Source organism: Taeniopygia guttata, chromosome 8 (genome assembly GCF_048771995.1).
Source record: "Taeniopygia guttata chromosome 8, bTaeGut7.mat, whole genome shotgun sequence".
NCBI lineage: Eukaryota > Metazoa > Chordata > Aves > Passeriformes > Estrildidae > Taeniopygia > Taeniopygia guttata.
In genome coordinates, this window is record NC_133033.1 from 4,770,583 (window position 1) to 4,785,553 (window position 14,971).

At 53.1% G+C, this 14,971-nt stretch overlaps 3 protein-coding genes across 4 annotated transcripts; 2 read left to right on the forward strand and 1 right to left on the reverse strand.

Annotated features, from left to right (window-relative positions):
* Positions 1-840: 840 nt before the first annotated feature.
* Positions 841-3,746, forward strand: PARS2 (prolyl-tRNA synthetase 2, mitochondrial). Of its 2 annotated transcripts, none has more exons than XM_030278722.4 (2): positions 841-913; positions 1,704-3,746. In XM_030278722.4, exon 2 carries the CDS (start codon positions 1,721-1,723, stop codon positions 3,131-3,133), a length of 1,413 nt encoding a protein of 470 aa, XP_030134582.2. In that variant the 5' UTR covers positions 841-913; positions 1,704-1,720; the 3' UTR covers positions 3,134-3,746. The 2 variants fall into 2 exon arrangements, with proteins under 2 accessions (XP_030134582.2, XP_030134581.2); XM_030278721.4 differs by lacking the exon at positions 841-913 and adding an exon at positions 955-1,598.
* Positions 3,747-4,037: 291 nt separating this feature from the next.
* On the forward strand, positions 4,038-12,117 carry TTC4 (tetratricopeptide repeat domain 4). Its single transcript, XM_030278723.2, has 10 exons — positions 4,038-4,307; positions 4,390-4,507; positions 4,932-5,093; positions 5,895-5,972; positions 6,749-6,873; positions 7,146-7,232; positions 7,962-8,176; positions 9,327-9,408; positions 10,465-10,547; positions 11,431-12,117. Exons 1-10 carry the CDS (start codon positions 4,116-4,118, stop codon positions 11,528-11,530), a joined length of 1,242 nt encoding a protein of 413 aa, XP_030134583.2. The 5' UTR covers positions 4,038-4,115; the 3' UTR covers positions 11,531-12,117.
* A 137-nt stretch (positions 12,118-12,254) lies between these two features.
* Positions 12,255-14,968, reverse strand: TMEM205 (transmembrane protein 205). Its single transcript, XM_030278724.4, has 3 exons — positions 13,414-14,968; positions 13,160-13,323; positions 12,255-12,976 (listed from the first exon to the last, which is right to left on the reverse strand). The coding sequence occupies exons 1-3, from the start codon at positions 13,541-13,543 to the stop codon at positions 12,677-12,679; spliced, it is 594 nt and encodes a 197-aa protein (XP_030134584.2). The 5' UTR covers positions 13,544-14,968; the 3' UTR covers positions 12,255-12,676.
* Between the last annotated feature and the right edge of the window lie 3 nt (positions 14,969-14,971).

Sequence of the window (14,971 nt, forward strand, 5' to 3'; positions counted from 1 at the left end):
CCAAGATGGATATCATGGAAATCCTGAGGCAGATACATGTGGATACAGCGTTCCCTGTAAATTTCATCAAAGGATTCAACAAACTCCAGACAGTGATTTGTTCTCCCTCATCCTCAAAAAAAGAGAATTTTATTAACATATAGATTCTGAATAGGAGAAAAGACTGATTGCTGAAATCTTGGCCTCAGGCGGAATTTTCCCTATAAAAACCGCTTGTGCCAGGATGGAGGTGTGTGGGCATAGAGGAAAACCTCTGCTGAGGCTGACTCCTTGTCACACACCCAGGGCTGACCCCGGGCTCGGCTCTGTTCTTTCCTTGTGGCTGGCTAGATAAAATTTGATTGTAAAATAAATATTTTATTTTTCATATTAATTTGGCTGGACAAATTTTCATTTATAACAAACACCAAGGCATGGACGGAGCAGGGGGTCAAGGAAGACGGGGAGTCCCCAGGCGGCGCCTGTGGAGCTGAGGGCTGTGCGCCATAACCACGCTGTGCAAAGCCATGACCGGGGGGGGAGGATGGAGCTGGCAAAGTGCTCTTTGAGGTGATGAACATCATTTCTTCCGAGACCAGGATGTACAAGTGATCACTATCCATCTGAGCCGGTGGGACGACAGCAAGCCTCACAGCAGCAGCCTTTCCCAAGAATGAGGACTTTCTGGGCTTGGAAAACCGTACGTTTTGGAAAGACGTACCAGTTTAGGAAGGGACTCCCAAACCGTGGTGGTGCCATTGCTGTGAGGGCCGCCCCCGGCGCTGCGCACGGTCCTCCCGCCCGGCAGGGGGCGCCCTCCGCGCCCGGGCGGAACCAGCGAGAGCGGCGCGCGCCGCCCCTCTGCCGCGTGGGTCCGCCCGCGTGACAGGGCGGGGCTCCCCATTGGCTGGGCCGGGCGCGCGCCCCCGCGGGGGTAAGTGCGCGCGTGGGTGTGCGCGTGCGCGTGTGACTGTGCGTGTCCGCGTGTGAGTGTGCGCTCCGGTGTGTTTGTTTGTGCGCTCCGGTGTTCCCCCGTGGCATCCCCACCTGTCCATGCCCGCACCTGCACATCCCGGAAGGTGTTCCCGCGTGGGCAGCATCATCCCGCGTGTGTGCCGGTGTGCCCGTGCCGCGTTCGTGCGTGTCCGTGTGCGGGTACCGGGAAGCGCGCAGGGCTGTGTGAACGCCGTGCAGCACTCGGGTGTGTCGGGGTACCTGGATGTGCACACCCGTGCAGCATTCCCGTGTGATGGGGTACCTGGATGTGCACACCCGTGCAGCGTTCCCGTGTGATGGGGTACCTGGATGTGCACACCCGTGCAGCATTCCCGTGTGATGGGGTACCTGGATGTGCACACCCGTGCAGCATTCCTGTGTGATGGGGTACCTGGATGTGCACACCCGTGCAGCATTCCCGTGTGATGGGGTACCTGGATGTGCACACCCGTGCAGCGTTCCCGTGTGATGGGGTACCTGGATGTGCACACCCGTGCAGCATTCCCGTGTGATGGGGTACCTGGATGTGCACACCCGTGCAGCATTCCCGTGTGATGGGGTACCTGGATGTGCACACCCGTGCAGCATTCCCGTGTGATGGGGTACCTGGATGTGCACACCCGGTGCGTGTGGGTCCGTGTGAGCTCTGACACCCGTGTGGGTGTGGGGTGGCGCAGACCCTGCTCTGTGTCAGCGCTGACCCTGCTCTGTCCCCTCTCTCTCCGCAGCCCCTCTCCGTGCCCCCATGGAGGCCTTGCTGAGGAGCTGCCGTGTCCTGGTGCTGGGTGCCCGGCAGTGTGGGATCAGGGCCCGGCACGGCGGCCCCCCGGGCAGGCCCAGGCGCCTGCGGCTCTCGCAGCTCTTCCAGCCGCTGGCCCTGCCTGTGGGCGGCCAGGCGGGCTCCGAGGCCCGGCCCGGGGAGCCCACCTGCCGCAGCCAGCGGCTGATGCTGCAGGCGGGGCTCATCCATCCCACCAGCCCCGGCTGCTACTGCTACCTGCCGCCCACCGTCCGCGCCATGGAGAAGCTGATCCAGCTGATGGACGAGGAGATGCGCGCCGTGGGTGGGCAGAAGCTGAACCTGCCCAGCCTGTGCTCGGCGGAGCTGTGGCGCGCCAGCGGCCGCTGGGACCAGATGGGGCCGGAGCTCTTCCGGCTGGTGGATCGGCACGACCACGGCTACTGCTTGGGCCCCACGCATGAGGAGGTGGTGACGGCGCTGGTGGCCTCGCAGACCGGCCTGTCCTACAAGCAGCTCCCGCTGCGCCTCTACCAGGTCACCAGGAAGTTCCGGGACGAGCCCAAGCCCCGTTTCGGCTTGCTGCGCAGCCGGGAGTTCTACATGAAGGACATGTACACCTTCGACAGCTCCGAGGAGGCGGCTCGGCGCACCTACGAGCAGGTGTGTGCTGCCTACTGCAGCCTCTTCGCCCGCCTGGGCCTGCCCTTCGTCAAGGTGCAGGCGGCCACGGGCAGCATCGGCGGCAGCACGTCCCACGAGTTCCAGCTGCCGGCAGACATCGGCGAGGACAGGCTGCTGCTGTGCCCTCAGGGGCATTTCGCAGCCAACGTGGAGACGCTAAACGGGGAGCAAACCTCGTGCCCCACGTGCGGGGAGAAACTCACCGAGACCAAAGGCATTGAGGTGGGGCACACGTTTTACCTGGGCACCAAGTACTCCTCCGTCGCCAACGCCGTCTTCTCCTCCGCAGAGAACAAACCCCAGCTGGCAGAAATGGGCTGCTACGGCCTGGGCGTCACTCGCATCCTGGCGGCCTCCATCGAGGTGCTCTCCACCGAGGACAGCATCCGCTGGCCGAGCCTCATCGCGCCCTACCAGCTCTGCTTCATCCCCCCCAAGAGGGGCAGCAAGGAGGAGGAGGAGGGAGCGGCGCTGCTGGAGCGGGTGTACGATGAGCTGGCCGAAGCGCTGCCCCACCTCGCCGGCGACTCGGTGCTGGATGACCGGAGCCAGCTGACCATCGGCAAGAGGCTGAAGGATGCCAAAAGGCTGGGCTATCCCTACGTGGTGGTGGCTGGGAAGAGGGTCTGCGAGGACCCCCCGGTCTTTGAGGTTTGGAATCAGAATGCCAGCGAGGTTTTGTTCCTCACCAAAGAAGGCGTCATAGAGCTGCTGAGTAAAGTCCAAGTCCCTTAAATGCCTCCTCTCTGAATCCATCATTTCTGCTGCAGTGAGTTCATCTGGGCAGCCCTGGCGATGGCTCTGGGTGAGCAGAGGCAAATCCAGCTCACATCAGAGCCAGCCACGGCGTCCTGCAGGTGTGCCAGGTGCTGAGGAATCAGCCCACATTCCCCCACATGGTTGGGGACGTTCCTCCCTCTGGGTACAGCTCCCTGGAAGTTGCTTTTTCCAGCACTTGTAGCCTTGTGTGGCTGTGGGAGCACTGGCAGGGCCAACCCCTCACTGCCTGGCAGGGATGGACTGGCCAAGGTCTCTGTAACAGGACAGCCAAAACTGCCCAGGGCAACAGGAGGGCTGCTGCCTCAAAGGATTCTAAGAGAGACAAAGAAAGGTGACTTCCCTGTGTTTGCATTTCCCTTCAGGAACACCCAGGTCCCATGAAAGTGGAAGCTTGCCATGGCAGGCCCAGGGCTCCTGTGAGGAACTGCTTGGTGCCATCCCAGCAGCACTGACAGGACGGGGAGCTGCTTGGAGAGGTCACCTCTCCCTGTGCCACAGCTCCTCGGTCTGGGATCTAGAAATCATGAGCTACACTGTAATAAAATCACAGAATCGTTAGGCTGGAAAAGTCCTTTAAGATCATTGAATCTAGCCATTAACCTGAGCTGCCAAGGCCGCCTGTAACCCGTGTCCTGCCTGTTAAATCTCTCCAGGGATGGTGACTCCATCACTGCCCTGGGCAGGCTGTTCCAATGCCTGACAACCCTTCTGAGGAAGAACTTTTTTCCTAATATCCCTGCTGGGGTGGGGAGGTGGGGGCTGATGAGGGTGTCGGTGGGATGCCGGGGCCGCTCGGGGTTGGGATTGAGGCGGGGGAGGGTGGGATGGCGGTGCCGGTGGGATGCCGGGGCGGTGTCGGGACTGTTCGGATGCCGGTGCCGGTACCGGTGGGGTGCCGGGGCGGTGTCGGGACTGTTCGGATGCCGGTGCCGGTGGGATGCCGGGGCTCATCGGAAGCAGCGGGGCCGGGCCTGAGGCGGCGGGGCGGTCGCAGGCGGGGCCGGGCGGCAGCAGGAGGAGCAGCGGGAGCATGGCGGAGGCGGAGGCCCACACTGAGCAGGACGGCGTGTCCGGAGCCCCGGCGGCGCCGCGGTACCGGGGAGCGCTGCACCCCGACACGTGGGAGCAGGTGAGGCGGCGGGGCCGGGCGGGCCGAGCCGAGCCGAGCCGAGCCCGGGGCGCTGTGTGCGTGTCCGTCTGTCCGTCCCCAGGAGCTGGAGGCCATCCCCATGTTCATGAAGCGCTGCCCGGCCGAGATCGATGCGGAGCGGCAGCCCGAGCTCGCCTGCCTGCAGTCGCTGCTGTTCGATGAGGAGCGGAGCCCCGCAGGTGCGGCCTGTCCTGCCCTGTCTGTCCCTGCCTGTCCCTGCCCTGCCCGGCCTGTCCCTGCCCTGCCCTGCCTGTCCCTGCCCTGCCCTGTCCCTGCCTGTCCCTGCCCGGCCTGTCCTGCCCTGCCCGGCTTGTCCCTGCCCTGCCCGGCCCTGCCTTGCCCTGCCCTGCCTGGTCCTGCCCGGCCCTGCCTGTCCCTGCCCGGCCTGTCCCTGCCCTGCCCTGCCCTGCCCTGCCCGTCCCTGCCCTGCCTGTCCCTGTCCTGCCTGTCCCTGTCCTGCCTGTCCCTGTCCTGCCTGTCCCTGTCCTGCCTGTCCCTGCCCTGCCTGTCCCTGCCCTGCCCGGCCCGACCTGTCCCTGCCCTGCCCTGCCCTGCCCTGCCCGGCCTGTCCCTGCCCCGCCTGACCCCTCTGCATCCCCGCAGAGCTGGCCGGGATGTACAAGAACGAAGGGAACGAGTACTTCAAGGAGAAGGACTACGGGAGAGCGGTGGCCGCCTACTCGGAGGGGCTGCGGAGGCGCTGCGGGGACGCCGGGCTGGACGCGGTGCTGCTCACCAACCGGGCAGCCGCACATTTCCACTTGGGTAAGGGGCTCTGCGACCCACAGCTGCTTTGCCTCCCCGTTTGGGGTTCCCTTTTTGTTTGTTTTGGGGTTTGTGATAGCTTATCCGTGAGAAGGAGACGCCTTGAACCCTGAAGACCTGCCTCGCTTCAGGACATGGCTGCGTGCAGGGTTTGTTCTCTGCTCCTTCCAGCTGTTACCTGCTGCTCGAGCCTTGGCAAAACCAGGGGGTTTTAGAATCATAGATTAGTTTGGGTTGGAGGGGACCTTTAAAGGCCATCTGGTCCAACCCCTCTGCAAGGAGCAGTGACATTTTCAACTAAACAACTTTGTTCAGCCTGGCCTTGAATGTTTGTAGGGATGGGGCTCCTACCACCTCTCTGGACCACTTCTGCCAGTGCCTCACCACTCTCATTGTAAAAAAATTCTTCCTTCTGCCTAGTGCAAGCCTACCCTCATTTAGTTTAAAACCATTACTTGATGATCTTGGATGTGTTTACCAGCCTTAATTATTCTGTGACTCTTTAACAGCTGCCACCATCCTACCAACAGGGAAGGTGTTCTGGGCCTTTTAATGCTGCTGTGTGTTGCAGCAGGGAGGTGACCAGCTCACACCGTATTATTTACCTCTCACCTGTGTGATTGATCCCTGCCCTTTCTCTTCTTCTTTTTAGTTTGCTCTTCTTTTATCCTCCTCTCACCTCGCTGTGGTTGTAGGAACAGTGAATTACAGGGTCTCTGCATAAACCTTTTTGTCACCTTGGTGGCTGGTTGGATTTTAAATACAAGTGAAGGATTCTGAGCACTTTTACTTGCTTTGCAGGTAACTACCGCTCTGCTCTAAACGATGCCATCCAAGCCAAAAAGCTGAAGCCCACCCATCTCAAAGCCATCATAAGAGGTGAGAGTTAAAGCTGGTGTTGCTGCATGGAGCAGGAGTCCTTTTCAAACACTTGGCTGATGTTTACTGATTGTGCTGTCATTGTTACCAGCACTAAAACAGGCTGTTGTTACTTGTTGCCTTGTTTCCTTGCAAGTTTCTGGTGTGTAATAATTGTGTTTTTAAAGTTTAATTTACTGTGAGTGGGCATCATACTTTGTTTCTGCCCAGAGTTCATTTCAGAAAGGGAAAGCAGTTACTGGAAGAGATCTCTTCACTTGTTGCTGCTGTTTCTCCCCAAAACAGAACTCTTGCCTTTTGCTTTGCATTTTCAATCAAAATATCCTTTTGTTCTTCATCTCCTATATCTATCAGAGGCACTGGGCCCATTTATTTTGAGTATGGGATAACTTTTCCTGTTTTCCACAATACTGGTTTTGGGATCTGTTCTTTTTTTCCCCACTCCATAGATATCCCCCTTTTGTTTTTCCTAACAAGACAAATACTGAAATGTTGGTTAAAATGATAACATTTTGTTTGTAACAGACACTTTTAGCATAATTCTGCTGATTTCTGTGTCTAAGTGGTGTAAGAACTGATGAAATACTTTACATTTTCTTCTCAACTTATCTGCTGGAAGTTTCTGGTTGAACATGACCGCAAAATACAAAAAGGTTTAGTGCAGAAGCACTAAATGTGCAGAAGCTGTCTTTATAATCACCACTTTTATAGTTGTTGTACACTGACTCCAACACTGGAAACTTACAATATCAAACTGACATTATTGATCCTTCCAGGAGCTCTCTGTCACATGGAGCTAAAGAATTTCGTGGAAGCAATAGCATGGTGTGAGGAAGGCTTGCAAATAGACTCAGAAGAGAAAAAGCTTGTGGAAATGAGGGCTAAAGCTGACAAATTAAAGGTAAGGATGAAGGCAGCCTGGCATCTGCAGTGCTTATCTCTTTGGGTCCTTGGAGGGAGGGTCTCCAAGGTCTCTGTGCAGTGTGGAGTCCCCAGGCAGGACTGAGTGCTGCTCCCATGTGCTGTGTGTTGGGATGTGCAGGGGAAGGAGCTGGAGGGGACCTTCCTGGGGACCCAAACTGATTTCTCCACCAGGAGAAAACGTCAGGGAAGAGCAGTGATGGGCACTGACCTGCTCTGTGTGACCTCGGTGCATCCTTTTCTTACCTGTAGCGAGTTCAGGAGAGGGATGCCAGGAAAGCAAAGGTGATGGAGAGCAAGGAGCAGTGTCAGAAGGAAATTTTGCTTGCAGCAATAAAGGTGAGTCACTGAGAGGGGCTGGTTTTGTGTGGTTTGGGGTTTTTTTAAGGGCTCTCTCATTTTTCTCTAGAAATTGGCTCTTGTACATTGGCTTTTGAGGGCTGGAGCAAAAAAAAATTTGAGTTAAAACCATGATTCTCCAGGTCTGCATGGCTCTAGCCCCACCTCCCAGCTGTCTGCATTTTAGGTACCAACTAATGCAAATACAGACCCAGTGTTAGGAGATGGGCTGAGCTTTGTGAGTGCTCTGGCTGCTGGGCTGCAGCATCACATCAGCCCAGTGAACCTGGCTTTGTGTGCTGCCCACAGGCATTCATTCTGTGGAAGAATAGAAGATAACTGTTAAATAACGTAGAGGAGGGAATCAGTCCTGGATCTTCTCCTTCCTCAGTGAAGGTTTAAACTACATTAAAGTATTTGGGGCTCTTACATACAGTCAGATCTCTTCTGCTGTTTTCCTTTTTCCAAGGAAAAGAGTGAGCTTTCTTCAGTTTTCTGAAAGAGCAGATGTTCTCAGGAGCTGGTGTGTGTAGTTGCACCCTGTAGTGATGCCTGGCAGGCCACAGAGAAAAGGATTTTAGGTGCATCCCTTTCCACATGTTAGCTGGCTCATTAACAAGAACAACATAATTTGACCTTTTACTGACTGCTAATTTTTTGTTATTCTCCCCACCATAACTATTGAGGATTTTTAGTTGGTTTTTGGTCTTTCCCTTCTATCCCCTCTAGGAAAGAAATATCAAGCTGGTTCTTGAGCCTTCAGGTGAAGAAGAGGAAGTGTCAGATGGCCTGGCTGAGTTATCCTTGGATGGGTTCCACTCTGGCAGTGCCACGGGGGCAAAGGTGCACTTAGATGCTGATGGCAACCTGAGCTGGCCTGTCCTCTTCCTGTACCCTGAGCACGAGCAGACAGATTTCACTGTGGCTTTCCATGAGAACTCCAGGTAAATGCACTGCCAGCAGCATTCTTGCACTGAGGAGGTGTTTGAGCAAATAGAGCAGTGAAACACTGCCGTGCTGGTGGAGCAGTCCCAGATTTCTAATCACACAGCTGACCCTTCTTTTGAGCAGGAGGCTGCACTAGATGACCTCCTGAGGTCCTCTCCAACCTGAAATATTCTGTGATTTACCTCAATTTATGCTGCAGACAAAACACATTTAGCCAGGGTGAGTGAAGGGGCTTGCAGTGCAATTACTCAGACCAGTAATCAATTAGTGTGACCCATCCACACGTGTGGATTTTAGAGATTCGTTAAGGTGCCGTTTCAGAGCCCAGGAAAAAAAAAGTTCAGAGCCCAGGAAAAAAAAAAGTTACACTTAAAAATTGTGAAAAGCTTCTAAAGGGGACCTCTCATAACCAGCAGTGCCCCCAAAGTTCTCAGGGCCTTCAGCAGCTCTGACTGAAGTGCTGCAGACCTTTCAGGCTGGCAGTGACTGGCAAGCTCAGAATTTCACTCTCCTTGATGTTAACTTCAGTTTCTTATCTTGTAGTGTTAAACAGACTTGTAACTTCTGTTTTTTTAATTTGTAACTTTTTGTTTTTTTGGAAGACGTATTCCTCAGATCTGTCAATAAGTTTAGGACTTAAAATTACAGTGCAGACAGGTTGGTAAAGTTGAAGTACTTTCATGGTAGTGTTCACTGTGCCTTTTTGTGAATAAAGGAAGTGGAAATGGATTTCTAGAGCAAACTGGCCTCCCAACACTCCTTAAGTACCAAAATGAAGAAGGCTTTGACACACAGACATATTCTCATCACTCTGATCTGGTGAAGCTTGGGACTGTGTCAAAGGAAAATCCATTTTAGACAAAATGCAGGGTGTTTATTTGATATCTTTTTCAGTGTGAAAATGTAAAGTTAAAAATAATTTGTTGTTGCACTGCTCAAATTTGAAGCCAATAACCTGAGTTACAGGACCTTGAATTCATTGGGAAAATTATTTTTTGAAGTGGAGGAACTGTTGGTGATCTAAACTTACTTTCAAATCTGTTCTTTAATTTGCTAATATATTTTTGCCATCATTCAAATGCAAGTATACGAGTTACTGAAGCTGAGCACTTTGTCTAAGCTGACCAAGTGTATTTTGGCTTTTAGGTTTATTGATCATTTAATGGTGATGTTTGCTGAGTTACCTCCTTGGGATTTAGAAAAAAAATACCTTCCCAACAATCTCGAGGTGAGAAGTTTGACTTTCCTTCAATTTCAGGGTTGTTGTGTTGTGGTTTTTTTATTTCTGGACTGAGAAAGTGCACAGCTCTGAGGGTATGAAAGTGTTGGCATCTGTTTAGTGTGCAGAGATGTGAAATAAGAAACCTCACTTACAAACTCAAACATTGTCCACATGGTGCTGACAGAAATCACTGACAAAAATGGGGGTTGTCTTCCACTTACATTGTATTTGACAGAAGGTATTTATAGATACTGCTTAGATTCCATCTTTGTAACAATAATTAAGATTTAAATCATCAAACTGATAGGTGGCCTGGTTTTTTAATTGCATCGTGGAGTTGCTCAATACAAATAAGAAAGTATTATTTTAAAAATAATTTATTTTCAGAACTAAGTGGAGTTACTTGAGCACATAATCAGATGAGTATGATATAGAGATGATGTATCTCTATTAACACTTTAGCAAAGGAGGGCTGTGAGTTGGTGCAGCAGGTTTTGAGAATTTTTCTGAAGTTGTACACCAAAGGATAGGAATGTTTATTTTTAATTTTCCACTTCAGTGTCATCTGTGCCAGGCAGCAGCAGCACACCCCTGTGTACAGTGAGCAGACAGGTGCAGAAGGACAGTGGCTGTGTACTTTTCTAGGTTAAATCCTATGTGTATTTACAGTCTAAGGCACCATTGGTCTAAGGACTTTAATCTCATAAATCAACTCTGTTTTGTTCAAATACCTCTAAACCCACTCAGTTTATCTCATAACTTTGCTGTGTTTCACCTGTTGAAATGCAGCCCTTAGATTTGGATTGATTGCCTGTAAAGCATGAGAACAACCTGTGAATTTTGCCTTCCTACTGGGAGAGGTTAAGCTGGTTTATACAGGGAAAACTTGGAATTCACACAAACCAATTTCTGCCTTGCTGAATTTTGCATCCAACAGGTCAAGCTACAGAGGTTTGATAAACCCCCAGCTGATAATGGTGTGCTGTTACTGGGCTTTCAGCAGCTTCATGCTTTCCTTCATGTATCTTGGGCATTTAATAACCCCTTCATTTTTTTTCCCAGCTCTATTTTGAAGATGAAGAAAGAGAAGAAATGTATGAGGTGAACCCAGAACACACATTGCTACAAGTGCTGCAGCACAAAAGGTGAGGCTGTACCTGTCCATGTCCAGGGGAAAAAAAAGTATGGGCTTTAAAAGTTTGTTTTTAAATAACTCTTCTCTAATTTAATAGTCCTGCCTCTTGAAGGTATAAAGCTGCATGGATTTTGTGCCCAGCTTTAGTGACTTACATGTGTTTTCCTCCAAAAAATGAACAACTCTTTCTAGGACTGGATGGAGATGGGTAAGGGAGTTGGGCACAGCTGAGCAGCACAGAAGAGTTATTCCAGATCCCATCTACACAATGCTACTTTAAAAAAAAAAAAAAAGAAGAAGGAAACTATGCAGCAGCCTCTAAAGAGCATGTTGAAGGTTAACAATGCTCTCGCTGTTCATGCTGCTGCGTGAGCAGCCCTTGGCGCAGTGTGCAGCTCTGTTCTGCTCTGAAACTGCCTTTAAAGAGTTGTGCTGTTATTGAGAGAGAAGAATTTGCTGTTTGTGAAGCCAAACAGTTCCTGTGCAGCCTGTGCTGCTGAGTTGCAGCGTCTCGTAGCTGGCTGGAGCCGCTGCACAGCGCGGGGGGCTCGGTCTGAGCAGTGGGAGCGGGATCTCCGTCACCCCATAAAACTCAGCAGTGTCCATAGGCCCTCAGATTTCAGGCTGTAAGGGCTGTTGCAAAAGAACCCTCCTTCCAGAGGGAGAATAACAGCTGCCTTAATTAAAAGAAGCTGTTGGGAGAGGAGTTGATTCATAAAACACTCCTCCTCGGATGTGCTTAGCCCTGGCTCCAAGAGGCTCTGCTAATCAGCACAAAATCTCATCAGCAGCCTTTGGGAGGTCAGTCTTTATGGAGCTGGGCACGAGTCACTTGCTTTGCAGGACACTGGGCCAGCTACAAGGAAGCCAAGGACTCCTTTTAATCTTTGCAGGTATTTTGTAAAGGCCGGGACCCCAACAGTTTTGGTATTTGCCAAGCGTTCTCCTTTCTCTAAGAAATACTTCTCTGGCAAGAAAGTGCATCGACTGTAATGAGCAAGAAAGAAACAAGGAACCCTGTGCAAGAGGCTGCTGTTTGTTAGCCCAGCTCCAGGCTGCAGACTTCTGCTTGAACAAAAATACTTTGCACTCTTCAGGGGAGGAAAATAATCTTGGCACACAGGGAAACTTCCAGGGGAGCAGCACAGGAGAAGGAAGGGCTAACATGAGGGGATTATTTGTTTAAAAGGGAACCCAGCTGGCTTGCAGAAGGTCTCCTCTATGATAGGCTGCATGTGGTTTTGAAATAAACCTGAAGCAGTGCCAAACGCTGGCTGTGGTTGCAGTAACAGCAGCTGGGAATGTTCTGCCTTACCTGAGAAAATCACAGATTTGCTCGGAGGTGGGCTGTGCCTGCTGGGGTTCAGCAGCAGTGGCCTGGGCAGTACCTGCCTGTTGCTGCAGGGTGGATGCAGTCAGGTTCCTGCCTGGGACTCAGCAGCTGCTGTTTTGTCACTGCTTGGCTATGCTGCTGGCCAGGCTACAGCAGAGCTCTTTGTTTGGAGCAGTGTTTGACTGACCCTTTTGATACCTCACTGAATGTCCTACAGAGCCTGGAATAAACATGGCTATTTTAAGTAGACTGACTTCTGCCTAATGAATGAGACAACATTTTGTCTCACCTTGTGAAATACCAGAGAATGACAGACACTGATTGTAAACCCCAACATAACACCCTTGTCCATTACATTAACTGGTACAGCCAACACGCAGGGTCTTCTGTATTAGCATTTGGCTTTTAATTAGAAGTAATTCTCAATCTCTCATTTCTTTCTCTTCTGCAGGAATACACTGCAGCTTTAGACACAGCCAATGCACAGGGCATTAGAAAGCTGTTCAGCCATAAAACACTCCTGCTTCCATCACGGAGCCTGGCTGCAGGCAGCTCTAGAGAAAACATTTCCATTTCGCTGTTCCTAAATTTCTGCAGCGCGCACAAACACAACAAGAGTTATCTCCAACTGAGGATGCTGCAGTTTAATGTCCAAAGCTGGGGCTTGCTTTACAGCGAGGCAGCAGGGGGTGGGCACTGTGCAGCCGTCCCTGGCAGTGCCCTCGGAGGGCAGAGAGCTGGGCAGTGCCCTCGGAGGGCAGAGAGCTGGGCAGTGCCCTCAGAGGGCAGAGAGCTGGGCAGTGCCCTCAGAGGGCAGAGAGCTGGGCAGCCAGATGCTGCAGGCTCAGCCCGTTGCACACGATGCACAGGAGGTTGCAGAGGGAGGACAGAGCGTGGTGGAGGGCGAAGCTCCGGGCCAGCTGCCCGTGGCTGGGGCTGGGGGCACGGAGCTGCCTGTGGGGCTCGCTGGCTGCCAGCCCCAGCTCCTGCCCCAGCCCGTGGCTGCTCTCCACCAGCTGCAGCTCGGCCACCGCGTCGGAGGCGACCTGCCCGAACCACTGTGTGTTCAGCACGGAGGCGGCGATGCAGACGAGGAAGATGATGGTCTGCAGGGAGTGAAGCCCACCATGAGCACCTCACTCTCCCCCAGACCCCCTGGCTCACTGCAATTTGGGTGCTTGTGGGTTTCTTTTAACCGTGCGTGGATCTCCGTGGTCTGCGAGGCAGCCAGAGGAGCAGAGGAAGGGGTTTGGGCTTTGGCCAGCCCGTGTGAGGAAGGGGGAGGTTACCTGGGACATGTGCTCCTTGCTGAGCCTCTCGCTGGGGTGGGACATGGCAAACAGGGTCAGGTTGAGGAAGGCACAGGTGGAGCTGATGTGGAAGTAGTAGGGGAAGAGCTCCCGCTGGATGGAGCCGAAGGTGTGGCGAGGGAGGTGCCTGCTCATCACAAACCCTGCCAGGGGGAGAGCAGGTCAGTCCTGGGGCAAAGCCCCCTCCCCTGTGCCACCCCCCTGGGCACAGAGCACAGCACAGCCCAACCTACCGGCCACGAAGGTCACCCAGACCTGCATCCCCCAGGAGGTGGAGAGGAAAAGCATGTGCAGCACTTTGATGGTGTTGGAGGGCTCCGTGTCACTTGCCATGGCGTCCTGGATGGGAACAGGTCCCTCCATGTCAGCCGGGTCACCCCGAATTCGGCGCTGAGCTGTGGCTGCTGCTGTCACCTTGCTGCTGTCACCTTGCTGCTGTCACCTTGCTGCTGATGGGGCAAATGCAGTTCAGGTTCACAAACAAAGCTGCTTACTCAGGAGAAGCTCTGGAGCTGGCACAGCCCCGTTCCAGCCTCACCACCGCACACCCAACCGGGCTGCAAACCCGCTGGTCAATCCCCTTTATCTCAGGGCAGGGCTCTGCGTCAGCACCTGGGAACCAGATGGTTGGGGTGGACTTTTGGCAAAGTCCAGCCAGCGCCCCACTGACCCCTGGCAGCAGGAACAAGCAGAAAGTCAATAAAAAGGGGAAGAGAAAAGCTGTGACAAATTCACCTGCCCACGCTGTGGCCATCAAAGAGGCCTCTTGGCCAGGGGGAAGCCCTCTTGTTTAAAAACAATATCAGCTTTTGCACTGTTTAACCAAAAGCCTGGAGCCTCAAAGGAGCAGGGGGGCTGCCCCAGACCCTGCACAAGAGCTCGGGCAGTGGGTGGAAGGAGGCTTTGAAGGAGCTGCCTGATCCACTGCAAGGAGCGCTCTGAAAATTAATTAAAACAAAGCTTCTGGGAGTAGCCCATCAATACTGCTGCCTGCAGAATTCCTCCTCCTCCTCCTCCCCTCGGCTGGTTGCCTCGGGGCATGAATTACAGCGGGGCTGGCCTTGAGAGAGACACTGCTGTCTAATTCTATCCCACTCCGGCAAATCAGATAAATATGCCCTGTATTGTGATATATTAGCTCCATGTATTTATTTAGGCATCCATAAAATCAGGTCCTTAAACCTTCTCATGATACCAGCACACCGGAGAAGGTTCTCACATCCAGCTTTGAGTGCTGGCCTGTAAACCCCCAGCTGTATTCATGGCCTTTTCCAAAAGCTTCTTGGTGTTTTGGAGATTTTTCCATCCTCCAGCAGCCCTGGATGGCAGGGGCCCAGGGAAGACAGCCGTGGTTCTTCGGTGGGGCTTTGTTCCCTGCATCACCCCGGGCAGGAAGGCAGTGGTGGCTCTGCCAGCAGCCAGCACAGAGCCCTGCTGCTCCCAAGGTCCCAGATCTGCCTCTCCAAATGCTTTGCCTCCATGCAGGAATCAGCAGCAGAGAGCTCCAAGGTGTTTTCTTGCAAAGCTGCAGACTGGAAGGTTGCTCAGAGCAGGGGGTAACACCCTTGGGTTTTTTTTTTTTAAGAGATTAAGAAAAATTATAATTGATTGCTGAATTGGTCCTAGAGTGGTGCATTTGATGGGGAGGGCAAAGAAAGGGCTCTGGGAGAGGCTGGTAGGGACCAGCAGGTCCCTCCTTCTCTGTGGGATGAGGCAGTGGATGCTCCAAGCTGCCCAGTCCTGCTGCCCATGCCCCCCAGGGCCAGCAGCTGCTCTAGGGCTGCAGTTTTC

Coding starts and splice junctions, on each gene's coding strand:
- TTC4 (XM_030278723.2), top strand. CDS start 4,116: ATGCCGGGGCTCATCGGAAGCAGCGGGGCCGGGCCTGAGGCGGCGGGG. Junction 7,233..7,961: donor TTTTGCTTGCAGCAATAAAG/GTGAGTCACTGA, acceptor TATCCCCTCTAG/GAAAGAAATATCAAGCTGGT. Junction 9,409..10,464: donor ACCTTCCCAACAATCTCGAG/GTGAGAAGTTTG, acceptor TTTTTTTCCCAG/CTCTATTTTGAAGATGAAGA.
- TMEM205 (XM_030278724.4), bottom strand. CDS start 13,543: ATGGAGGGACCTGTTCCCATCCAGGACGCCATGGCAAGTGACACGGAG. Junction 13,324..13,413: donor CTGGGTGACCTTCGTGGCCG/GTAGGTTGGGCT, acceptor TCCCCCTGGCAG/GGTTTGTGATGAGCAGGCAC. Junction 12,977..13,159: donor GCAAGGAGCACATGTCCCAG/GTAACCTCCCCC, acceptor CACTCCCTGCAG/ACCATCATCTTCCTCGTCTG.